This window comes from Mesoplodon densirostris, chromosome 8, assembly GCF_025265405.1.
Source record: "Mesoplodon densirostris isolate mMesDen1 chromosome 8, mMesDen1 primary haplotype, whole genome shotgun sequence".
Taxonomy (NCBI): domain Eukaryota; kingdom Metazoa; phylum Chordata; class Mammalia; order Artiodactyla; family Ziphiidae; genus Mesoplodon; species Mesoplodon densirostris.
Genome location: NC_082668.1, coordinates 15,844,036 through 15,870,956, shown reverse-complemented (window position 1 = coordinate 15,870,956; position 26,921 = coordinate 15,844,036). Strand labels below are relative to the sequence as shown.

Here is a 26,921-nt window from a genome sequence, read left to right as displayed (position 1 = left end):
ATATTTTCTCAGTCCCTTTTTTTTTTGTCTTCTTCTTCTGGGACCCCTGTAATTCGAATGTTGGTGAGTTTAATGTTGTCCCAGAGGTCTCGTAGAGTGTCCTCAGTCCTTTTCATTCTTTTTTCTTTATCCTGCTCTGCAGTAGTTATTTCCAGTATTTTATCTTCCAGGTCACTTATCCATTCTTCTGCCTCAGTTATTCTGCTATTGATTCCTTCTAGAGAATTTTTAATTTCATTTATTGTGTTGTTCATCGTTTGTTTGCTCTTTAGTTCTTTTAGGTCCTTGTTAAACGTTTCTTGTATTTTGTGCATTGTATTTCCAAGATTTTGGATCATCGTTACTCTCATTACTCTGAATTCTTTTTCTGATAGACTGCCTATTTTCTCTTCATTTGTTTGGTCTGGTGGGTTTTTACCTTGCTCCTTCATCTGCTGCGTATTTCTCTGTCTTCTCATTTTGCTTAACTTTCCTCGCTTGGGGTCTCCGTTTTGCAGGCTGCAAGTTCGTAGTTCCAGTTGTTTTTGGTGTCTGTTCCCATTGGGTAAGGTTGGTTCAGTGGGTTGTGTAGGCTTCCTGGTGGAGGATACTGGTGTCTGTGTTCTGGTGGATGAGGCTGGATCTTGTCTTTCTGGTGGGCAGGACCATGTCTGGTGGTGTGTTTTGTGGTGTCTATGAACTTATTATGATTTTAGGCAGCCTCTGCTAATGGATGGGGCTGTGTTCCTGTCTTGCTAGTTGTGTGGCATGGAGTGTCCAGAAGTGTAGCTTGCTGGTCATTGAGTGGAGTTGGGTCTTAGCATTGAGATGGAGATCTCTGGCAGAGCTTTCGCCATTTGATATTACGTGGAGCTGGGAGGTCTCTGGTGGACCAGTGTCCTGAACTTGGCTCTCCCACCTCAGAGGCTCAGGCTTGGCACCCGGCTGCAGCATCAAAACTCTGTCCGCCACCCGGATGAACTGTGCCCTGAAGAGGAAGCATATCTCTATCACCTGGTTATCAGGTTTAGAAAGTAAAATGAATGTCATTGCATTGTAGGCATTCAAAACTGGCTTTCCATGGATCCTCAAGTGCCTGAAGACTTGGCTTCACATGGACTATAGGCATTGTATTGCCCGCGCCTGTGCCCACTGTACCCGCACGTGTTCAGCATTGGAGTTTTTGTTAACCTGTAGCAAGATCTTCCTGTTAATTAGTTGTCATGGGTAAAATATAGCATAGTTTTATTCTTTACTTACTATGACTTCTGAAGTGAATTACAGTTTGTGAAATTTTGGGGCAAGAATTGAAGGATCAGGTGTCCAGGAAGTTTTTAGCATTCTGAGAAGTGAAGGAAAAGTTGGTTAGAACCGTTATAAGGAAGAGTCTATGTTGTTTAAGTGCTTTGAAAATACAAGGGCAGTAAGCGTTTTATCTATTAGAGTCATGATTGTTGACATTTATCTTATATTTCAGAAGATCATTTCAGAAACTTTGTCCACGACTGTTTAGTGATTTTACATTTTCTACTGATTTTAAGAAATTACATGAATAATGTTTATTACTAAAAACTGTAAACAGTATGAGAGTGTGTAAGTAAAAGGAAACTTCCCTGTCCCCTGTTTCTTTTGCTAGAGGTTACCCCTTACCAATTTGGAGTGTGTCCTTCTAGACTTTTTACATGCATATCCAAGATTACCATCTTTCAATGAAGCAGGTATGATGGAGAAAGGCAAATACCTTGCCCATTGGTGTGCCTTCAGTTTACTTTAGACATTTCTTTGCCTACATCTTCTTGAGCGATATTCTTGGGTAAATGAAGAATGCTTTGATGTGAATACATATATTGCAACACTGTAGTTTCTCTACAAATTTCTTTTAGCGAACATAAAAGGGAAATTCTATGGAAACCCAAACTTCAAATTTCTAGCTAAGAATAGATCAACATAGTTTGGATTTACATTGAAATTAAAATTGCAAAGTTAATTTACTGTGTACTGAACGACAGGTATTAAAGAGTAAAGCATTTATATAAATGACTGCAATTAGTGTTGCCTTTATTGAGGGTCAGCTAGATTGGGGTAGAGAAAGAAGTGGTTTTGGAAGTTTAGTCCATCTGTTTAGGGTGGGGGAGGGAAACTGCATGGAAAAAAAAAGTGCTGTGGCAAAGTGACAAAGGTAACTTTGTCTCTCATAATTTTGCCTAGACTTGATCAGGTATCCAAAAAGAGGAAAGGAAATTCATCATTTTATGTAGGTTAACTATATTATGAAGTAAATAGAATTTCATGGACTATTTGAGAAACCCAGTGTCTTGAATTATAAAACTTAGAACTCCACCTCTTCACATTTGGGAACTACTCATATTCAGGAGTTTTGTGACTTAAGATATGATGTAAAAATTGACCTGATTCACTTGTGTGCATATCCTTTGTGTAGTTGTTAGATTGAAGCATTTAAAACTCCTTAAGAAATTTGGAGAAGCAGATTTTGATTTGGGTTTTATTTTAATGCTACTTATTAGTAGTCCCCCCAAAAAATGACATGTAGAATTTAAAAGAGAACATTAACAAGTAGAATTGTATGTGAATAAATTTAGATTCATTATCATTGCTATTCAGTAGTGTTTTAAATCCATGTTACAGATTCACAGCAAGTTGATTACTCTTTTTCTTGATGTTCAGTTATACTGATTAAAAAAAGGGAAATTCTATCCATGATTCTAGTGATTCATACTTAAATATTTTATAGAGTAGACAAGTTTTGATGGCCTTCAGGATTTCATCACTCACTTGATCCAGTAGTCCACGTTCAGCTGGTAGCAGAAAGTGTTACTTGTGTGTGTAGTCGTGCAATAGAGAGAAATCATTCAGAGTATTTTCATTTGTGTTTCGGTGAAAATGATGCAGATTATAAGTTTGCAAGGAGATGGGGACAGCAGCGGTTTTGCCACTCTCTTGGCATAACACGAAAAGGTTTCTTAGAGTGAGGCCAGATACTACTCATAGGTATTGAAAGTGGATTCCTTTTTTTAACACCTTCTGTTTTTAAAACACAATCTAGTTTTTGAACATTGATGGAAAAGCTGCAGAGGCCAGAAAACTGAGCATATCGGAGAGTGGTGGAGAGGAGTGGGAAGACAATGCTTTATCTTGGTAGCTTTGATTTTGAAACCTGTTTAGATAAAGCTTTATTAATGGTAAAATAAGTGAGGATTTATGGAAAGAAGAAAATATTTTATGTAAATTAAACACGGAAAAAATCATGAATAAAATACAAATAAAAGACTATTGACTAAAGGAAGTAGTTGAATGTTTAAACCTTATTCTTAGCTATCATTCAGATAGTATAAATAATGAAGTTGATGTAATGTTGTGATACGGGTCATTCATCCAGTTCTGTATATTTCCACAGTGTACTTATAATGTCTAATTATATATGTTATTTGCTTTTTCTTAAGTTTGTTTTTAACTGATACGCCAAAATTTAGATAAGAAGGGCTTTTGGGGTAAGGAGGTGAAAAAGGAAATATCTAAAGAATCTTACTGAACAATTTATAAATCCTTGAAATTGAAAGAACAGGTATAGAGTCAGACTGGATAGTTTTCAGTAGAATTTAGATTGCAAAATTATTCTAGCATTTTATTATTTTTTTCTTTTTTACTAGAAGCATTTTAAAATTATCTTAGATTAAATTATCCTGAAAATCTTAATTTAGACATTTGAATCTCTTCATATTCCTAAAAGCTAAACTTACCTGAAGCGCTTTCTTTCCTCAAACATGCATACTTTGCTCATTATAAGCACATTTAGTTTGCTGACATATTTCATATGTTTGGAACTATTAAGTCTTTGAATTTTCTTTAATTTTTTTTTTTTTTTTCTTTTTGCGGTATGCGGGCCTCTCACTGCCGTGGCCTCTCCCGTTGCGGAGCACAGGCTCCGGACGCACAGGCCCAGCGGCCACGGCTCACGGGCCCAGCCGCTCCGCGGCATATGGGATCCTCCCAGACCGGGGCACGAACCCGTATCCCCTGCATCGGCAGGCGGACTCTCAACCACTGCGCCACCAGGGAGGCCCTGAATTTTCTTTAATTTTATTTTAAATTTTACTCTAGGGAAGAAAATAGTAAGTTCAAAAGGGAAATTGTTAATATAGCTAAATCAACCTTCACTTAAAAATTAGGCCATCTGGGGAATTCCTTGGTGGTCCAGTGGTTAGGACTCTGCGCTTTCACTGCGGAGGGCCCAGGGTCGATCCCTGGTCAGGAAACTAAGATCCCACAAGCTGCACATTGTGCCCCCCCCACCAAAAAAAAAACATTCGGCCATCTGTTTACTATCCTAGGTATGGGTTCATGTAATACTATATATAGCACTTAGCTGGATTGAGTTGGAATTATAAAGACCCTCAAGTACCAACCAGCCAAGCTGATGTCATTATATAATTTAATAGTACATGTTCTCCTGAAATGTTTACATAGTTGGCCCCTCATTAGCCATTTTGTGTGAGATCACTGGAATAAATAAGGAATAGTACTTAAGGGGAAAGTAGTCCTATTTAATATATGTTTTAATATAGTCAAGGAATTCAATTCTTGGCTGGTTAGTACTTACTGGTAAGTATTGTTATGTCAAAACAATGCTACTAAGTAGGGGTCCTAGGTTTGGTTTCTCTGCCCTACCATTTGGGTAATGTAATAGTGACTAACATGCCATTCTCCCCATTCCCCTTCAATGAATCAACCTTGAACAAAATTCTAATGTAAAAAGCTGTACTTTTGTATAGAGAATTTCATTATCACTTCTTTTGGTTATAATAAGAGGAGGGTATATGTCTTGGGAAGGTAAGTAGAAAGCAGAGTACGGGTAGGCTTTCCCATAGATGAGGAAGTTGAGGCAAAATGATTCAGAACCCTGAACCTGGGGCTTGTGTATATGTGGTTTTCTGGGCGGGAACTGTTTGGTGATCGACCACACGATAATGAGATAGATGAATGGACTCCAGAGCCACCTCTTAGTACTTCCCTGTGTGTTGCTGGGTCCAGGTATGAGGTTGTTAAGGGTGGACCTAAACCCCTGAGAGTTAGGGAAACTTGTTGAGGATCATATTCTTTAGGTGTAGGGGGCTGTGTAAGTTGAATTGATTAAACAGAGTTGGTCCTGAGTTGTGTTCCACATGTATTCTCTACCTTTGGGACTGGAGTGGGATCCAGGGAGTGGGATTCAATAGTTCTGTGTTGTAAAATCCAAGGACATTTAAATTTTTGCATGGAGTACTAGACATGAGAAAAAAATATTAGTATATGTATTTTCCTAAACATACATTTGTAATCATCTAACTAAAGCTCATGGAGAGAAATTCCCAAAACAGACTGGCTAGCTAAGGAGGCTCAATGGACTAGTACCAATTCCAAATACAAGATGTGTTAAGCGTCATTATTTTTGCTTACTATTTTATAAGGGACTTCATGGATGTATATATGGTTTCAGCTTCTTCTTACCTTTGAATCTTTATTTAATCAATAATAATAGCAGCTGAGATTTGAGTGCTTATTATGAGGCAGTTGTTATATCCTTTACATGTATTAACTGTTTATGTGATACAGATATTATTCTCCGCATTTTACAGATGAGGGAACTAAAGCTTAGAAAGGTAATTTACCTAAGGTGACATTTGGTAAGTAGCAGAGTGAAGTGTCAAACCCAGTGTGCTGGGACTTTCCTGGTGGCTCAGTGGTTAAGAATCCGCCTGCCAAAGCAGGGGATGCGGGTTCGAGCCCTGGTCCAGGAAGATCCCACATGCCGCGAGGCAACTAACTAAGCCCGTGCACCACAACTACTGAGCCTGCACTCTAGAGCCCACGAGCCACAACTACTGAGCCGGTGTGCCACGACTACTGAAGCCTGCATGCCTAGAGCCCGTGCTCCACAACAAAGAGAAGCCACCGCAATGAGAAGCCCGCGCACCGCGACAAAGAGTAGCCCCTGCTCGCCACAACTAGAGAAAGCCCATGTGCAGCAACGAAGACCCAACGCAGCCAAAAAAAAAAAAACAACAAAAAAAAACCCCAGTCTTTTACTGAGAACTTAGGCTGTGGAGCCAGAGTACAGTTGAATTGACTTCAGTACCTTCAGAATCAGAGGGGTATAAGAAATTATCAAGGTAAAAATATTGATATTGGTATTCATAGTTTTGTATAAACAAATTTAAAGTGCTACTAAAACATACATTGTATTTTGTGATTTATGTAGAATGCTTTCACTTACCTCTTATTTTTTCCTCAAGGGAGTTTCGTGAGGTATTTGTTATCATCCCAGTTTTACAGTGAACCTGAAGCTTGGGGGTGTTAATTGACTTGTCTCATATTATACAGCGAGAACGTGGGGGGCCAGCATCAAACCCAGAGCTTAGCCTTAGTTCTAAATGGAGCAGGTCTGTTGAACAGTTTCTGTGTGCAATCAAACCAGTGTTGCAAGGAATAGGACCTTCAGTAGGTCATGTAAAAAGTATATAAGTGAAACAAGTACCTGTCTGCTTTGAAGCTCCACATGAAAAAGAACTTTGTACCCAAACCAGCTATGCTAATAATTAGCATTTACATGCCTTTGCATTTTTCCAGAGTCCCTTATATCTACCACACTTTACATTTTGTACATATGGGGAAATAAGGTACAGAAAAGTTATTTCATTAGTAAAAGATCAGACTTAACTAGTGGTGGAGCCCAGGCTATAATTGGTTTGCTTACTTGGTGAAATGATTAATTTTAGGGTGACTAGCTCATTCTGGTTTGCCTGGAACTTCCCTGGTTTTAGTACTGAAAAGTCCTGTGTCCCAGGAAACCCTGAAGTCCCAGGCAAACCAGAGTGGTTGGTCATCCTAATTTTCCCACTTTGTGGTGGATTGGGGATGGGAGTAGGGTTGCCATATAAAATACCAGGCACTTAGTTAAAGCTGAATTTCAGATAAATGTTGAATAATGGTTTACTGTATGTCCCAGATATTGCACGGACATATGTACACTGAAATTTGTTGTTTAACTGAAATTCAGCTTTAACTGGGCATCTTGTATTTTTATTTGTTAAATCTGGCAACCCTAAGGAAGAGTGAAGGGACATTCTAATGGGTAAAAAGACCACTTTGCTGCTTTTTTTTGTGTGGACCTCGGGTTTATACATTTATCTATGTAAGGGAGTATCATCTGGCAGTTTCCTTTTCTGGGGTACTTGACTCGTTCTTATAGCCAAGTGGACATAGATGTGAGAGGTCAGGATGAATGTATGAAACCACATTTTGCCAATGCATTAAAACTGGTGTGTGTGTGTGTGTGTGTGTGTGTGTGTGTGTGTGTGTGTGTGTGTGTGTGTGTGTGTGTGTGTGTGTGTGTGTGTGTGTGTGTGTGTGTGTGTGTGTGTGTGTCTTGGTTTGAGCAGTTAGTTCTCCTTTACATGGTGGGAAACTTAACCCAGATCTGAGCCCCTCTGCTCTTTGTTGGATCAGTCTGTCCAACACCTGCACAATCTCACAGATCACCCATATCATCTTTAGACTATATATATGTTAAAAAGTACTTTTGTTGTTGTTAAGATGTGATTCAAAATGAAAAGGAAGTAAAGGCTTTCCCTACCCCTTTCTTGCAACTCTTCTTTTTCTCACCATGGAGGTAGTCTGATTAGAAAATGTTAGAATTTTTTTTTTTGAAGTGGACCATTTTTAAAATCTTTATTGAATTTGTTATAATATTGCTTCTGTTTTTATGTTTGGTTTTTTGGCCGGGAGGCATGTGCGATCCTAGCTCCCCGACCAGGGATCGAAACTGCACCCCTTGCATTGGAAGGCAAAGTCTCAACCACTGGACCACCAGAGAAGTCCCGAAAATGTTAGAATTTTTGAAATGGATTTTTAGAAGTCTTCTCGTTGAGTGTTTTTTCTTTGTGTGTGTATGTGTGTTTGTGTGTGTGTGTTTTTAAGCAGGGAACTCTTTTCCTACCCCTTTTCCCTTCACCCCCAAAAGGAGAGGGATGTACCTTATAAAGAAGACAGAAATGGGTTCCTCAGGACATTTAAATCTCCAGTGTTTGATGGTTGTCAGTACTTCTAAATCAGTCTGGGAGTCCTTTACATCAATAGAATATAGCCTTGAAATAGATCTTGTTGAATTCCATCAACATTAATGGTAAGCAAATTAGGATTTAATGACTTGGACAAGGACTCATAGTAATTGGTTGCAGAGCTGAAACTGGTGTAGGTGTGTATTCCTGTATCCTTGTGCATGAATTTGTTTAAAATCCTTGTTCTGTAACAAGCAGAAAAAAGTATAAATTTCCTTGCCTAATTTCTTTGTTTCTTGTTTAATTTTATGCTGGAACCCAGCATTTTTTATTTTTTGAAAGAACATCTGGCTTGGACTTTATTTAGAAAAGGAAAATGGAATAAAAGTTTTCAAACATATATCTATATTTTCAGATTACTTTCTGTTATAGGTTATTATAAGGTATTGAATGTAGTTTTTTGTGCTATACAGTAAATCCTTGTTGGTTATCTATTTATGTATAGTACTTTGTAGCTTTTAATCCCATACTCCTAATTTTTTCTCCCCCCACTTCCCCTTTGGTAACCATAAGTTTGTTTTCTACACCTGTGAATCTGTTTCTGTTTTGTATAGATCCATTTGTATTATTATTATTATTATTTTTACCCTTTGAGAAAGCTGAACTTTTTTTTTTTGAAGTATAGTTGGTTTACAATGTTGTGTTAGTTTCAGGTGTACAGCACAGTGATTCAGTTTATATATATATATATAAAGAATATATATATAAGAATTCAGTTATGTATGTATAAAGAATATATATACTCAGTTATACATGTAAAGAATATATATATATACTTTTCCAGATTCTTTTCCTTTATAGGTTATTACAAAATATTGAGTATAGTTTCCTGTACTATACAGTAGGTCCTTGTTGGTTATCTATTTTATATATGGTAATGTGTATATGTTAATCCCAAATGCCTAATTTATCCCTTCTCCCCTTTCCCCTTTGGTAACCATAAATTTGTTTTCTGTGTCTGCAGGTCTATTTCTGTTTCGTAAATAAGCTCATTTGTGTCTTTTTTTTTTTTTTTTTTTTTAAGATTCCACCTATAAGTGATACCTACGATATTTGTCTTTCTCTGTTTGACTTACTCCACTTAGTATGATATTCTCTAGATCCATCCATGTTTCTGCAAATGGCAATATTTCATTCTTTTTTATGGCTGAGTAGTATTCTGGTGTGTGTGTGTGTGTGTGTGTGTGTGTGTGTGTGTGTATGTGACATATTCTTTACCCATTCTTCTGTCAGTGGACATTTAGGTTGCTTCTGTGTTTTGGCTATTGTAAATAGTGCTGCTGTGAACATTGGGGTGCATGTATCTTTTTGAATTAGAGTTTTCATCTTTTCCGGATATATGCCCAGAAGTGGAATTGCTGGATCATATGGCAGCTCTATTTTTAGATTTTTAAGGAACCTCCATACTGTTTTCCATAGTGGCTACACCAAATTATTGATGTATTCCCACTGACAGTGTAGGAATATATCACACCCTCTCCAGCATTTGTTATTTGTGGACTCTTTGATGGTAGCCATTCTGACAGATGTGAGGTGATACCTCATTGTAGTTTTGATTTGCATTTCTCTACAAATTGGTAGTATTGAGCATCTTTTCATGTGCCTGTTGGCCAGCTGTATGTCTTCTTTGGAAAAATGTCTTCTGCCCATTTTTTTTTTTTTTTTTTTTTTTTTGTGGTACACAGGCCTTTCACTGTTGTGGCCTCTCCCATTGTGGAGCACAGGCTCCAGACACGCAGGCTCAGTGGCCATGGCTCACGGGCCCAGCCTCTCCGTGGCATGTGGGATCTTCCCAGACCGGGGCACGAACCTGTGTCCCCTGCATCGGCAGGCGGACTCTCAACCACTGTGCCACCAGGGAAGCCCATAAATTATTATTATTATTATTTTTTTTTTTTTTTTTTGCGGTACGTGGGCCTCTCACTGTTGTGGCCTCTCCCGTCGCGGAGCACAGGCTCTGGACACACAGGCTCAGCGGCCATGGCTCACGAGCCCAGCCGCTCCGCGGCATGTGGGATCTTCCCGGACCAGGGTGTGAACCCATGTACCCTGCATTGGCAGGCGGATTCTTAACCACCGCACCACCAGGGAAGTCCCTGCCCATTTTTTGATTGGGTTGTTGGGTTTTTTTTTTGATATTGAGCTTTATGAGCTGTTTATATAGCTGTTTGTATATTTTGGATATTAATACCTTGTCAGTCTCATCGTTGCAAATATCTTCTCCCATTCTGTAGGTTATCTTTTTATTTATGGTTTCTTTTGCTGTACGAAAGCATTTAACTAGATTCCATTTATTTATTTTTGCTTTTATTTCATTTGCCTTGGGAGACTGGTTAATTTATTCCTAGGTATTTTTTTTGACACAATTTTAAATAGGAAATTTTTTTTTTTTACTACTTTTCAGTTTTTAATTTATATTTATGGCAAAGACTTGAATTTTCCTCCCTCTTTTCTTCCTCCCTTTCTCCCCCTTTCTCTTTCTTTCCTTCCCTTTCTTCCTCCCTCCCTTCCAATATATGTCTTTTGGGTCAAAATCTTATTTTCTGAGATTAGAATAAATATAAGCCTCATAGCTTTCTTGAAAAGACCAAACTATTATTTCCTTATCACATTTCCTAGTTGTGAATTGAAAGTTCATTTAATCCAGATGGTAATGTGACTCATCCCTCTAAAAATGTCTTTAATAGACTTTCTGGCCCAGAATGTCTTGAGCTTTTTAATTTGTTATATTAAGGAAGTACTTACATGGATCAGTGGGCTCAATTTTCAGCTGTACAGTCTAATTTCATTCATAGAATAGTAATAGCTGTGAGGTCAGAGTTCAAATTTTTAAATTTGTGAAAGATTGTATTAATATTTGAAGTTTTATAAAGGAAAAATCTTTTTCAGTAAAGGAAGAGTGAGAACCAATGCAGTACTGAGTCAACATAGTAAATTAGCTTATATGTTGATATTTGTAAGAATTAAAAAAAACTTTCCTACAGTTAGGGTCTGGGTGTTTTTTTTTTTTGTTTTTTTTGTTTTTTTTTTTTGCAGCAGTGCATACAGTCAGTGAATGTTTTAAAACCGTTCTCCTGAAGCAGATGTGTATTTTTCATATGAGGATCTTAGCATTGGGAGGCAGAGAAGCAAACATGTTCCTCAGAGCCAGGGTCCCGCCTCTAAAGTTCTTTCCTGATAGCAAATCGTAATTGCTGGCTGCGTTTTCTGTGACGATTCAGTAAAGCCTAGTTTTGGGAAGGAAGTCTTTCTTTCTGCCCTTCTTGACCCCAGTTTCTTATTTCAAAGTAAATAATTTGGATAATTTATCAGGACTCTTGGTTTCTGTGGAATGTATGTGACTGTGACTGTTGTGGAAGGGAGAGTCTGTAAGTAGTGAAGGGCTTTTTATCTTTTTTTCCACCCCTTTTTTTAAAAGAGTTTAGGGGGTGTGGGGAATTAAAAAGTTTGGGTTGGCTTTGGAGTCAAACATGTTGATTAAAATTTCACCTCATCTGTTTGATGTGTCTTTGGGCACGACCTGTTTGAAATTGGGTTTTTGTGACAAATGAGCTGATAGGAAGCTCCCTACATTGTACTTGCTTGCTTGGTACTCAGAATTGCTTCCCATTTATTGCAAGCCTGGTGAAAAATTCTAGTTACGCTTTACGCCAGCAAATACAGATTTCTTGATGTTCATCGCTGTGCAATCCACTTATACCTCATTAGAAAATGCTAAGCTGTATTTTTTTCCAGATGTGAGTAGTTATATAGTATTGATGCATGTTTGGGTGTGTAGGCTACAAGGAAAATATAGAGGAGGAAATAGGACTGGGTGGTGGGTAAGATTAAGCAAGAAATAAATTGTGGGCATCAGGATGCCCCCTCTGGAGCATTTTTTGGTCACCTCCTCTCTCTTTTTGGGTCACTCCCTCTACCCCCAGTGAATTTGTAGGAGAATTTCCAAGTTTAGGGGTTCTTCCCCTGCTCTGGAAGTTGAACTTTCAGGTGGCTTTTCTTGGTGGGGGTGAGTGTGGAAGCGTAAAAGACTGTTGGCAGAGGGAATATAATGGTGTTAATTGACCTCTTCCCTCCTGTAGATACTGCAGATGTCTTACATTCAGAGTGACGCCCATTTCCATTGTTCAGTCTTCCAACTTGTGGAGGTTGATGGATTGAGATACTGCTATGTTGCGTCTCTCCTGAGCCTATGACCTTCTTATAGATGAAACAGATGTAAGCAGGTAGAACCATGGAATATGATAGCATGAACTTGATCCCTTTGGCAGCCTATACCCTGACCCCCCGCCCCATAAATTCAGGCATTTACATTTTTTTTCCCTGTTACTAAAACATGTTGTCTCTGGAAGCTGCTCATATGAGAATTTATAGCTTTTTATTTTGGGGGGGGCCGGCATTTAAAGAAAAGTGGGAACTTAATATAGGTTGTATGACTATGATATTACTAATAACCCTTGGTAACAATTTAAAACATAAAATTTTATCTTAACATCAGAATTTCATATACTTCTGAAGCATATTATTTGAAGGTGGTTTTGTAGGTGGGCATTAATCTCCATTACTTTATGCACAGTCATTTTCATAACCCCAACTTCTGTCTTCAGTGTTCTGACAGTTACCCACAATCCTGTCTGCCCTCCTTCTGCGTCCTCCACTCTCTCCAAGTCTCCTGTGTTCTTCTCAAAGAAGGATAGAGGCCACACTTGGCGAGATTTTTCTTAAACTTCATCATTATGATTTTAAACAAAAGCTAAATAAAATTATATAAGATCTGAAAAACTTATTTTGATGTAGTACAATTGACCATTTACATAAAACGTTCTAAAAACATATTTCAGGTGTTTGAACCTAGCTAGTTGTAGTCACACAGTTTCATGTTTAAAGATTTAGTGTTGGCTAATCTAGCATTGTGTAAATAATGATGGGTCATTTTCTTTTAGTGTTAAACTTGACTCATCTTGTTATTTTAATTAGCAGTTCCTAGAGCATTGTAAAAGTGGAAGTTATTATGGTCTTCAAAGATTAATGTACTTTGACCAATTATAGCTGCATTTAAATTTTTTTAGAATTAACAAGATATGTGGAAGTCCCTCCAGGGTAATTGCAGATACATATAACTCGTTTGTGATGGCTGCATAAGTGTCCACACATAATCGTCCATAATCGTTTGTAATGGCTGTAGTGGATGTATAAGTTCTTTAGCCATTCTTTGATTTTAGATTTTCTGATTTTAATTGTTAAAAATTTCCACAATTTTCTGATGTAGTAGGATTTATTCAGCAATTCAAGAATTAGGCAACATCCAATGTAGCAGACAGAAAGGAGCTCCAAAGAGCTGTACAAAGCAAGAGATTTTTGTAGATCACAGTGAGCAAGAAAAAGGAAATTATACTGAGCATTTGCTGATGGGTTAAAACGGGCTTAGTTTCCTTTACATGGTGCAAAGGGTGGTATTGGAGCTGGGTCAGGTAACTTGTGCTGAGCAGGCCAGACTGATTGGTTGACCTACGCCTGCCTTTTCTGGGAGAGCTGAGCATAGAAACTTAGCTAAGTTTTGCTTTGCTGACGTGGGGCTTAGCATGAGCGACTCCATCTTGGGCCTAATCTGATTAACAGGTTTTTTTTGCCTTTGAAACAGTACTACCACATCCTCCAAGCTTTGCCTTCAGACTGTACTACTTACCATACATAATTCCTTTTTGTTACAGTCATCTATCCCCTTATTCCTTAAATATTAGAACCTCAGGCTTCCTATGACTCTGCTGCTATCCTGTCATGATTCTTAGCGTTTTCAATCTTTCCAATACCACAGCCTTTCATTTCCTTAACCTCCTGTCCTTAAATGATCTCATATTCCAGTCTGCCTCTGCTTCCCCTTTCTCCCTTACTATAATCTAGACCTCCCAGTGATGGATAAGCATACGGCCTCAGCAATCTCAACTTCAAACATTCTGCACAGACCATTACCTCCTGTGGTTCCAACTTACACCCTTTTAGCACCTCACCTCCAACAATTCTGTGACTAATTCCACTGATTTGTCTCCTCATAAATGCTTCCCCTCCTTGTGGCCTTCCTTTCTCAAGTTAAAATTGCCTTATCAGTCATTATACTGACTGCCTTGGGAACAGACTTAGTTTACTTATCTTTCCTTTCTTTACCCCTGTTTTGTTCTGGAGCTTGCCTGATGAAATCCCATCCTTGGTTAATCTAGCTCTCCCTGATCCATATTTATGCTCTGTCCGCCGACCTTGGCTGGGAAGCACACAGCCAGCTTGATTGGTCTCCCTTCACATCCACGGCGGCTGACCTCAGGTGGGCCTTTTGAGCTGCCAGGTGATCCTGCTCTGTCCCCTGCTCCATGCACCCTCCTGCTTTCCTAAATGACTACTTTATACTTAATTTTTTTTAACTTTTTATTTTATATCCGAGTATAGCTGATTAACAGTGTTGTGATAGTTTCAGGTGCACAGCAAAGCAACTCAGCCATACATACACATGTATCCATTCTCCCCCAAATCTTTCTCCTTAATTTTTTAATACTTTCCTCCCTCTCAGCCAGTGATTTTTTTCTTCCTGTTACTCTGATAACATAGAAGCACCCAGAAGAGGCTCTTCCACCAGCTCCTGTTAGCATTTCTACCCACTCACATGCATCTGCCTCCCTGTTCCTCTCTAAGGCCAACCTCTTCCACTTGGGTACCATGCTCACCCTCTCCTATCCAAGGATGTGACTCTCTTCTGCACACAGTTGACTCTTGGTATCTGTGGGTTCCGTATCCATGGGTACAGAGAGCTGACTCTATAGTGCCATTTTATGTAGAGGACTGGAGCATCCCACGGGGTCATGGAAACCTCTGAGGTTTCTGAGGAATGAGTGTAATCCTTTCCTTTCCTCTTTTGGGTCATAGCTATCACTATGCAGACAAGCTATACTATCTCTTATTTTTATTTATTTTTATTTTTTTGACCGCCACGTGTGGCTTGTGGGATCTTAGTTCCCCGACCAGAGATCGAACCTGGGCCCTGCAGTGAAAGCTCCAAGTCCTAACCACTGGACTGCCAGGGAATTCCTGTTACCTCTTATTTTTGAAACAAAAGGAACTGCTTTGTCCTGTCCTATTACTTATTTCTCTACTCCTCTTCCTAGAGCTCTCTTCCTGTTCTTTCTTGAACTCTCTCCAGTTGGGCTTTGATCTTGAACCACAGTTCTTTTCAAGGTCAGTAGTGACCTTCACGTTGTTAAATCCAGTGTCTGATTCCCAGTCCTCCTCTTTTTTTAACAATTTTTTTATTTTTAAAAAACTGTAGTAAAATATACATAACAAAATGTACCATTGTAATCATCTTTGAGTGTATAGTAGGCATTAAGTATATTCACATTGTTCTGCACCCATCACCATCAGCCGTTCCCCAGAACTTTCCCATCGTTCCAAACTCTCTACCCATTAAACATAATTTTCCATTCCCCTGCCCCCTCAGCCCCTGGCAAACACCATTCTACTTTGTCTCTTATGAATTTGCCTATTTTAGGTATCTCATGTAAGTGGAATCAAATATTTGTCTTTTTGTGTCTGCCTTATTTCACTTAGTGTAATGTTTTCAGGGTTCATACATGTGGCATGTCTCAGAACTTCATTCGTTTTTTAAGGTTGAATAATACCCCATTGTGTGGCTGCTACATTTTGTTTATATATGTATGCGTCGTGGATATTTGGGTTGTTTCTGTCTTTTGGCTGTTATGAATAACGCTGCTATGAACTTTGGTGCGCAGATATCTGTTTGAGCCCATGCTTTCAGTTCTTTGGGAAATATACCCAAAAGTGGAATTGCTGGATCATATGGTAATTCTGTGTTTAATTTTTTTAAGGGACTGCCAATCTGTTTTCAGTAGCAGCTGTACCATTTTACATTCCCACCAGCAGTGGATAAGGGTCACAGTTTCTCCACCTCCATCTCCCAGACAATGCTTTTTATTTTCCGTTTTGTTTTTTTCTCTTTTGGTAACGGCCATCCTAATGGGCATGAAGTCTCAGCTCATTGGAGGCGTGGCTCCCATTTATCTGTGTTGACGACACGTGTAAAGCGCATCAGTCTTCCTTGACTCCACCCTCCTGCTTCTCCTCTGTCAACACCGACCCCTCCTCTCATGCTCTGTTTGCTGGCCCCTCTCGTCCCCGAGCCCTCTAAACATTGACATGCCCCAGGATCTGCTGTTTGTACCTCTTCTCACTCCCTAGGCCATCTCAGCCAGTCTCATGCCTGAAATACCACAAATAGGCTGAGAATTCCCAAAGTTAACCTTTCACAAAACGGAACTGCTCTTCTTCAAAATCTCCTCCTGCAGCCTTCCCCATCTCAGTAAATGGCAGCTCAGTAGTTTTCAACGTCTCAAGCCAAAACCCTGAGAGTCACTTTTGACCCCTCTTTCTCTCTCGCTGTATACAGGGCTGTACCTTCAAAATAGAGTCAGGTCATTTCTCACTGCCTCCTTCGTCCTCCTCCTGGTCTAAGCCAGTGTCATCTCCCCATCCGATCCCTGTCAGAGCTCCTGCAGCAGCTGCGGTCTCCCACGTCAGTACTGTTCTCACAGTGACAGGCCCTTCAGGATCCGGCCCCTTTCTCACAGTATCCTCTCCGACCTTGTCTCCTTACACTGTCCCCCTCTCTCCCTGGGTTCAGCTAGAGTGCTCATTTCCCAGATATCCGCTCATAACATCTGAGATGCCTTTTCGTAACTGCTTTCTAATGCAACAGTCCTCTCCTCCCCCAGATTCATTCCCTTTAACCTGCTTTATTTGTCTCGGTAGCTCCTGTTACCTCTCAATATTTAGTTACTTGTGCGTGGTCTGCTTGCTTCCCATGTTTTGTTCGTGACTGTGACTTCATCCTCTGGAAGAGGTCTGCGTATGGAGTCTGGGTTCAATATTTATTTGGCAAATGAATGATTGAATCTTTGTTTATATGTTTAATAAGCATTTGCTTTTCAGTAGACTAGAGTTTGAATGTGGGATTGCAAAGGGTGTGTTTTTTTTGTGTGTGTGTTTTAAATATTAATACTGTACTGCTGGAATACTTCAGTGCACTCTGGATATATGGTAGTCTTACATATTTGTGAAACTATTGGATGCAAATTAGTATGGTTTCATTTTAATCTTAATTACAAGTTGAGGAGAATATATTGTCTGTATGTATTAGCCATCTGCATTTTCTCTTTTTTGGCTTCTTTGTACATATTCTTTGCCCAGTTTTCCTTTTTGTTGCTTGAATTTTTTTTTTTTTTTAATTTATAGGAGTTCTTTCTATATTCTGTCACGGCATTTTTTTTTTCTAAATCTTGTTTTCCTTTTTTTAATTGAAGTATAGTTGATTTACAATGTTTCAGGTGAAGAGCATAATGATTCATTCATATATATTCTTTTTCCTATTCTTTTCCATTATAGGTTATTACAGGATATTGAATATAGTTCCTTGTGCAATGCAGTAGGTCTTTGTTGTTTATCTATTTCATACGTATCAATAGTAGTATGTATCTGTTAATCCCAAATTCCTAATTTATCCTCTCCCGCCCTTTCCCCTTTGGTAACCATAGTTTGTTTTCTATGTCTGTGAGTCTATTTTTGTTTAGTAAATAAGTTCATTTGTATCATTTTTTTAGATTCCACATATAAGTGATATATGATATTTGTTCCTTTTTGATTTTTTAATTTAATTTACTTTTTATTATTTTTTGGCTGCGTTGCGTCTTCGTATTTGCATCGGGCTTTCTCTAGTTGCAGCGAGCGGGGGCTGCTCTTCGTTGTTGTGCGTGGGCTTCTCATTGCAGTGGCTTCTCTTGTTGCAGAGTATGGGCTCTAGGCACACAGGCTTCAGTAGTTGCAGCACGTGGGCTCAGTAGTTGTGGCGCACGGGCTTAGTTGCTCCTCGGCATGTGGGATCTTCCCAGACTAGGGATCGAACCCATGTCCCCTGCATTGGCAGGCGGATTCTTAACCACTGCGCCACCAGGGAAGTCTCTTATTTTTAAAATTGTGTTACCATAAAGAAATGTTAAATCTTTAAAATTTATGTGGAATTAATCTGTAAGAATTTATGAGAAAATTTTGAAAAATATGGCTAGTGAGGGTCTTACCAGCTATTTAAAGCAGTAGTTCTCAAACATAAGTGAACATTAAAATCACATGGTTGCTGTTTAAAACTGAGTCTGCCAGTAGTTTTCAGCTTATAGGTATTGGGAAGGAAAGGAAAGGAAAGGTATGTCTGAGGAATCTTTATTTAAAATATACTCTAAGGTAATTCTGATCTGATTGGTCCATGGATCACAGTTGAAAAAGCATTGTTGTAGATCTGTCTTTGGTGTAGTGTGGTATTAGCAAAGCAGTAGACAGATGGATCCAAGAAACAGAACAGTGTCCAGAAACGAATCCAAGTGTGAATGATAACTTATTATGGAAGATGACATTCTGGTTAATTGAGAAAAGGATGGTTTATTTCATAAATGGTTCAGACAGTTCATCTGAAAGGAAAAGTTAGCTTTTTCCCTTACACAATAGAGAAAAATAAATTCCATGTTGATTAAAGATCAAAATATAAAGATTTTGCAAATACTAGAAAAAAATATAGGATACCATTAGTTTAACCCTGGGGTTGGATGAGGCCTTCTTAAACTAAATTGGAAACCTAGAAGCTGTGAAGGAAAAGATTAATACATTTAATGGTTCAAGTTTACTTTCTGAAAGGTGATACTCATATTCTAAGATGTGGCAACATAATAAAATAGCTGTGACTGGTTTCCTAGTGTGGATGAAGAATGTTGCCTGCCATATCAGTAAACAAAGAATGTTGTGGCCGTCAAGCCATGAGCCCATTCAGGATAGAGAAGAACAGAATACTGGCCCTACACAGTTAAGGTGCATATCAAAGGAATGATTTCAGTGAGCCCAGACTCTTGCATCTTCCTATATATAGAAAAGCACTAAATTCATTAACTTGATGTTTGTTTTTTTCTTTAATTAGCAGAAATCTTTTGATATTCAACTACCTGATTTGTTTTTGCAGAACTCCTATATATCCTGGCTCCTTCCTTACCTCTTTGGAACAGTCTTTCAGAGCTATCGGAGAGCCTGTCTCCTGGGCTTAAGTCCTCAGTATGTCTGTGGAATAAAACATAAACACTTGACTTTTTGGATGTGCATTTTTTTCAGTTGACACTAGTCTACATTTTCTGTAGCCATTGAGCAAATAAGATGCAATTGACCAAACTTTTGTAACTTTACCTAGTTTATCTAAAACATTTTAGAAAAGTTAAATGTCTTAATTGCATGTGACTGGTACCTCTAGGCTACGCTTGACACCATTGTCTCTCCCCTCCCTTGACTTTCATGACACTGCCCTTTCCAAGTTCTCCTACTTTGTTGGCCTTTTCCGTGGGATTTTCCTCCTCTCAGTCTTGGCATTAGTTTCCCTCCAAAGTTTTCTGTCCTTGAACTTATCTTGGAGGTTTCCTGTGTGTTCTTTTTGGGCAGCTCTGACCCCTCTTAACTTTCACAGTTTGTGTATTTGGATGACTCACAGACATCTTAAACCCATTATTTTCAAGACTTGTATTCATCTCCTTTCCACCAATCATCCAGCCACTGACCAACCTCTTCACTGTTTGTATTTCTGTCTCAGTTGAAGGCACCCCGGCTGTTTTCCCTCCTTTCACTGCCTCTGCTCTAATTTGCAACTTTATTCTGTTGACGATTCAGATACAGTACCACCCTCACTATGTTAAGCAGAAAGATTTCAGTTGTTGGAAAGGCTGGAGGAACAGCTGCTACCCTTGCCACCCTCTGGGCAGGTAGCAGCCAGGAATCCTAGCTGCTCGCTCCTTGTCACACCCACCATAGCCTTGTGACCTAGGAGTAAATGATTACTTGTTATCTCTTATGTAATTTCCTTCCCTCCAGTTTCTGCTGCCTTCAGGTTATCCTCTGCATAAAGTTATTTTCTAATACTGTGTGTTTATGTACATTTGAATGCAAACTAAGTTTCTTCCTCAGCATCAAAGGCCACAACAATTTGACCTTTAAAATTTGGGGCCTTTAACACCTTGCCCTCATCTCTCATCTCCTCATCCCTACCCTGCTCTACTGGGTGGCTAATTATTTCCTGAACACCTGCTGATTTTGGTGCTTGTTCAAGCTGTGTGGTATCATCTGTTCAAAATCTCCATTCCTCTGCCCTCCCTATCCCCAGACTTTTAAGATCATAATAAATTGTTGTTTGGTTCAAGAGGATGTCTCAGAAAAAGCCAGAACTAGCCTCTACCTTTTACTGTACTCTTCTTGAAACACTTTATACTCAATGATCAGTACTTATTAAAGTTTCATAGTTTTAGTTCTTACATTTAGGCCTGTGATCCATTTTAAGTTAATTTTTTGTATGGTATAAGAAAGGGGTTCGTCTTCGTCATTTTATATGTAGATGTCCAGATGTTCCAGCACCATTTGTTGAAAAGACTGTGCTTTCCCTGTTGAGTTTTTTTGCCATCTTGTTGAAAAGACTCTTCTTTCCCTATTGAGTTTTTTTGGCCATCTTGTTGAAAATCAGTTGTCCGTAATGGAAAAGTTTATTTCTGGACTCTCAATTTTATTCTATTAATCTATATATATGTACTTTTTCTAGTACCACACTGTCTTGATTAATATTGCTTTGTATTAAGCTTTGAAATTGAGATGTGTGAGCACTTCATCTTGGTTCTTTTTCAAAAGTTTTGGCTGTTCTGGCTACTTTGAATTTCCGTGTGAATTTTAGGATCAGCTTACAAAATTCTCTAAAAAAGTCAGCAGAGATTTTGATAAGCATCGTGTTGAATCTGTACATCAGTTTGGGGAATGTTGCTATTTTAACAATATTGAGCTTTAAAATCCATAAACAGGATGTTTTCTATTTAGGTCTTTAATATCTTTAAACAGTGTTCTGTGGTTTTCATAGTACAAAGTTTGCACTTCTTGTTATATCTAATCCTAAGTATTTTTGAAAGTGTTGTAAATATAATTGTTTTCTTCATTTTCCCGTTATTCATTGCTAGTGTATAGAAATACAATTTATTTTTGTATATTCATCTTATATCCTGCAGCCTTTGCTGAACTCTTTGTTCCATTAGTTTTTCAGTGGGTTCCTTTGGATTTTCTATATTACAGTCATATCATCTGTGGATAGAGATAGTTTTTAAAATCACAGTTATTTTTATTTTATTTTATTTTATTTATTTATTTTTTTTGTGGTACGCGGGCCTCTCACCACTGTGGCCTCTCCCGTTGCGGAGCACAGGCTCCGGACGTGCAGGCTCAGCGGCCACGGCTCATGGGCCCAGCCGCTCCGCGGCATGTGGGATCTTCCCAGACCGGGGCATGAACCCGTGTCCCCTGCATCGGCAGGCGGACTCTCAACGACTGCGCCACCAGGGAAGCCCTTAAATCACAGTTATTTTAAAATTCAAAATACAAACATGTGGAATTAAATTTCAGAGTACTTAGTGAGATAACATCATTCTCCTGGGTTATTAAGGTGCATCTATTCTTTGCAGTTCTGATGTCCTGAAAGTATTAGGGCCATTGTTTTCGTTGTGCCACTTTTCTGTACAGAAACCTTCAGTGGCTCCCCATGCCCTTTGTGGCAGAAATCTAGATTCTTTGGACTCATTCTTCAGGGTACTACACAATACGTTGTTGAAGAAAAGAGCTTGGAATGGTGAACAGAGCCCAGAGGTCAGTTGGGAGTCCTGGCTTCTCTCCAGCTGTGCATGAGCAAATTCGGAGGTGTCCCTTTTCTTGTAAAGTTGCAGAGTTTGACTTTTAATTTTTTAAGAACGGTTTCCTTTAGTTCTCTGAATATATTTATAATAGCTGCTTTGATGCGCTGTCTGCTAAGTCTGACACTTGGATCCTCTCAAGGAGGATTTCTGTTGCCTGCTTTTCTTCCTGTGTGGGGGTCATACTTCCCTGTTGGTTTGCATGCCTCATAATTTTTTGTTGTAGACTGGACATTTTAGTTATTTTTGTAGCAGTTCTGAATACTGATTCCGCCTTCCCCTTTTCCGCACTTTCTTGTTGTGTTGTTTGCTTGCTTGTTTGCTGACTTGGCTGACCGGTTTTGGTGAAGTTTACTTTTTCTGCAGTGTGCATCCTCCGATGGGGCTCCTTCAAGGGCACAGCCTTGGGAACACGCACAGTTACTCTGAAGTGCCTTCTTCAGGGGGTGACAGTGCGGTGGTTCTTGTAGGGACTGTCTGCCTCCCTCATCTGCCTCTTGGCACCACACCCAGCAAATATTCTCCACTGATAGCTAGTTGATTGCTTTATTGTCTTGCACAGTGCCCTGGGCTATAAGTTGCCCCACAAGGTGATCCAGTTAAATTAGGTGGTCTTCGTCGGGGTTGTGTTTGAGGCCAGTCTTTGAGCTGCGCTGACTCCAGGAGGGCTCTTCCTAGCTGTCTCTCTCCCACGATTCCATTGAACTTCTCTGGATCTGTTCTTTTGCTTGTTCCTGTTGTGCAACTACCAGCCTCATCTTAGTTGCTCACCACTAAAGTCTCCATTGTTTTCCATAGTGCCATTAGGCTTGAACTTCTCTGTTCTCTGTTCCAACTAAGGTCAGTCCTCTTAGGGATTGCTGAGTGGTTCTATGTTCTTACAGCCTGCTTCTCTGGCCTGGGGAGAACCTCTGTGCCATTGCTCCAGAGCCAGGGGCAGGGACAGCAGCTTGTCCTCTGCTCTGTGAGTGGGGTCCTGGGCTTGGCTGTAGCCACTGGTCTCTGGAGCTTCTCTCCCTGCATCCACCTTACGAATCACGGTGCCCAGTAGTCTTGGTCTGCTGCGTCTGCAGTAGAGCTTCTGCCCTGAGTGGAGACTGGGTGAAAGAAGGGATTCCTCAGATTTCTCGGCCACACTTTCCTAGAATAGAATTTCTACGACATGGAGATGAAGAATGCTAGAAATCATCCTGGATTTAGAGCTGGGTGGAGTAATCAGTTAGTAGTTAGCTTCAGTTTTGTTTCTTCAAAAATGATATTATCACCTACCTACCGAACAAAGGCTGTGTCCTCTGCCTCGTGTTCTTCTTCCCCACTCTCCCTCTTCCTTTAAGTCTCAGCTCAAATATCACTGGCCAGGGAGGCTCTCATGGACCACCCACATACTAGAGCACCTCTTTACCCTTGCCTGGTCACCTAGTATTTCCCTTATTGGGTTCATTTTTCCCTCTTAGGATTTCTCACCATCTGGTGATATTTGTCTACCTCTCCCAAAGAATGTATAGGTTCCATGGGAAGAGAGACTTAGATTGTGTCCTTCACTGTTATAGTCCCTGTACTTAGAACACTGTCTGACACATAGTAGATTCTCAATAAATCTGATAAATGCAACATATAAAATGTCCAAAATCTGTTGTCTTCTTGCTTTACAATTTAACCTGCCTAAATTGAAAAATATCTAGAATCACTGTGGGAAGTGAATTTCATATTGTTTGCTAACTCCAATTGCTTGTTGCTGCCTAGAGTGGGAGAAGGGGGCTCCCTGGGAAAGAAAGCAGTGATGATTCAGCAGTGGCTGCAGGGGTCGGGAGAGAGGAGAATGTGGCATATGTGCTAAGTGTTTGCCATCTCTAATGTAATGAGACACTGAAGAACAGGAAATGGGTGCATTGTTGGTCTCCATTCTCTTGTAGGTCTTCTGGCTTGCTTCCTCTTCACCACTGGGAAGTATTTGTGGTTACTGGGGGTTAAGTTGGAAAAGCCACCTGTTTACAGAATGATGTGGAAACTTTTCTGTAGAAATCCCATTGTTAATAGATATGGCATAAATGTGTATCCTATAAATATCAGGAGTGGACAGGAGATTGCTGGCGGCCAGTATACTAGCTGCTGTTTATTGGGAAAAAAATCGTGTGCCTATCTGATATGAAGACTTTTTCTTTAAAGTTATTTAAGAATGATTTTTTGACTAATAACTTTCTTTCTTTTCCTTCTAGATTCTTACGGAAATCTGTTAATTCTACTTTTTAAGCACTATGAATAACCACGTATCTTCAAAGCCATCTACTATGAAGCTAAAACATACCATCAACCCCATTCTTTTATATTTCATACATTTTATAATATCACTTTATACTATTTTAACATATATTCCATATTATTTTTTGTCTGAGTCAAGACAAGAAAAATCAAACCAAGTTAAAGCAAAGCCTGTAAATTCAAAACCTGAGTCTGCATACAGGTCTGTTAACAGCTTGGATGGTTTGGCCTCAGTATTATACCCTGGATGTGATACACTAGATAAAGTTTTTATGCACGCAAAAAACAAATTCAAGGACAAAAGACTCTTGGGAACACGTGAAATTTTAAATGAGGAAGATGAAGTGCAACCAAACGGAAAAATTTTTAAAAAGGTAATGTGGTTTTTTATTACCTTTGAATTCGCTCTGAATAAAATGTGCGCTTAGAAATGGTGGCAGGGGACAAGCACGGCCTGCTTCTATTGGAATTTGCTGATGTGGCAGGAGAAACAGGGCAGAAGGGGACTAGACTGCGCTTTTTTCTCCTTCTGTACCCCCGGCATGGATTTGTTCCGAATTTTCATGAAGACATTGAGATCACTCACTGGTGTGGGTCACTTCTGAGCCTGAATGGCCACCAGGACTTGGAATAGAATGTCTAGGGCAGTTTGGGGTTTGAAACTCTATTCCCTGGTAGTTCCAGAAGCACCTGTGAGCTCGAGATTGCTCTGGGTTTTGGGGTGTGACCTTTTTCTGATTATAATGTAGGTTCCATTGGATACTTAATGAGTTGGTACTTTGGTTTGTGGCAAGTGCTTTGGTTTTCTAAGAATTTCTTTTCACAGATACAGAACTTGCCATTATTGATTTGAAACAGAGGATAAGACCTCTTTAGAGGCAGTGTAACAGTGCTTAAGAGCCTGGACTCCAGATACAGACTATGGGTTCGAATCTTGGCTTTGCCACTTACTAGCTGTGTGTGACTTTCGAAAAGCTATATAACAAATTTGCCTCAGTTTCTTTAACGTGGAGGTAATGATCATTGCTGACATTTATTAGCATTTCTTATGAGCCAGGCTGTTTTAAGAGCTTCACACATATCAACTTATTTAAGACTTACAATCGCCTTACGGGTTAGTGTGATCGGGATATCCCTCCTTTACAGATGATGGCACTGAGGCACAGACAGGTTAGGTAACTTACCCAAGGGCATTATAGCTAGCTAGCAGGTGGTGAAGCTGGGACCGGAACCCAGGGTGTCTAGCTCCATACTCCTTAAATAATCCCAGCTCAGAGTTGTTGAGAGGATTAATAGATAGAGAAAGGGAGTGAGAGAGAGTAAGAGTGTGTGTGTTTGTGTGTGTACATTCTACAACTATGTGTGTGGAACAGTTTGTGGTGTCTAGTGTAAATGCTGTAGCTTTTATTATCATCTTGGGAATTCACTGGGTAAAATTGTATGAATGATTCTAAAGACTTATATCATGGAGTAGTGCAGCCCTGTGAAGGGTAATAAGTATAGAAATGTCATGAAAATGCTGTTTATGAACTTGGGTATGTGAGTTTCTTATAAACGGTTCTTGAAGTTCTGGTAGGTGAAAATTGAAGATAAAGTGTTTTTAGAGGCAGTAAGGTGATCTGTAGTTAGTTGATAATTTGGTTAGGTTATAGGTTTAATACCTGTGTAGGCAAAGTTGTTTTTCCCTTACCCTCTTTTTTCCAACTACATCCTGACTCCAGCTGTCTTTTCTGTTAATCATGAAGGAACTGTCAGATCTTGGAGGAGAGTCCAAATAAGCACAGCTATGGAATGAAATGCTCAGATTTACTCCTGTTACTGCAGAATGTGGGGAGGGGAGTGAGAATGATGTTGTTTAACTTAATGGTCCATTAATTTTGCCACTTACCACACAAATTCCAGTCATCATCTTCTAAACGTAAAGGAGATGGTGCGCAAGTTAATATCAGTAACGCCTAGAAATTAAAAAACATTATTTTAACTCTACACAACAGGATCTGTATGTGTTCCTAACCTTCAAATGGAGTGATGTTTTATCCTTTTGTGCCTGGAACCCTCCTGACTTACACTTGTTGTTCTGGCATTAATAGTGCCCCCTACAGTCGCCAGAGGGATTTGGATAAATCCTGTGGTCACTCTACTTTTAAGGCATTTTCCCTATTTCTTTTGGTGACTTAGTTTTGCCTCACTTAAATGATTTTTTTTCTTTTTTTTTTGCTAAATTAAGATCTAGCTGGGGTTAGTTAATAGCAAGCACATTTCGAGAAATTGAAGTCATGTAGTTAAGCATGTTTGATGACTCTTCTCTAGCCTATAGATTATAATTTGCAAAACATTTTATCATAATGGTGTCTGATTTTTGTCATATTTAGTTGCTACTTTTTATGGTGTACCATCCTTGATTCTGTCTTTGCGAGATCTGGTAGTTATAAAAGGTACTGAAAACACTACATTTTTTAAGTGCTAAAGTTTTCCACTCCTCTGCCTTCTTTTCTGTGCTTTTTGTATCTAAAATAAACATTCATTTTTGTCCTTTGACAATTCCTACTGCTATTTGAATTCAAAGATTGGGTTCTCTTACTTTTAATGAAAGCATATATAACAGAAATCCAGTTTTAGCAGGAAGCTTATCTTTTCTCTAGTATCCTGCACACACTGCAGGATAGTGTGTGCAGGATACACACACTGTGCATTTTATGGAGCTAGCACTTTCAGTCATCCAGTACTCAGAGCAGCAGACTGGTTCCCAAGTATATAAAAAGGAGAAAGATAT

The 26,921-nt window shown here is 39.3% G+C and overlaps 1 protein-coding gene across 1 annotated transcript in view; it reads left to right on the top strand.

Moving 5' to 3' along the window:
- ACSL3 (acyl-CoA synthetase long chain family member 3) overlaps window positions 1-26,921 on the top strand; it is an 84,558-nt gene that overhangs the window by 28,110 nt on the left and 29,527 nt on the right. The window contains exon 2 of the mRNA XM_060106741.1: window positions 24,106-24,522. Coding sequence (XP_059962724.1) covers window positions 24,145-24,522 — 378 coding nt within the window. The 5' untranslated portion in view covers window positions 24,106-24,144. The remainder of the gene's footprint in view (window positions 1-24,105; window positions 24,523-26,921) is intronic.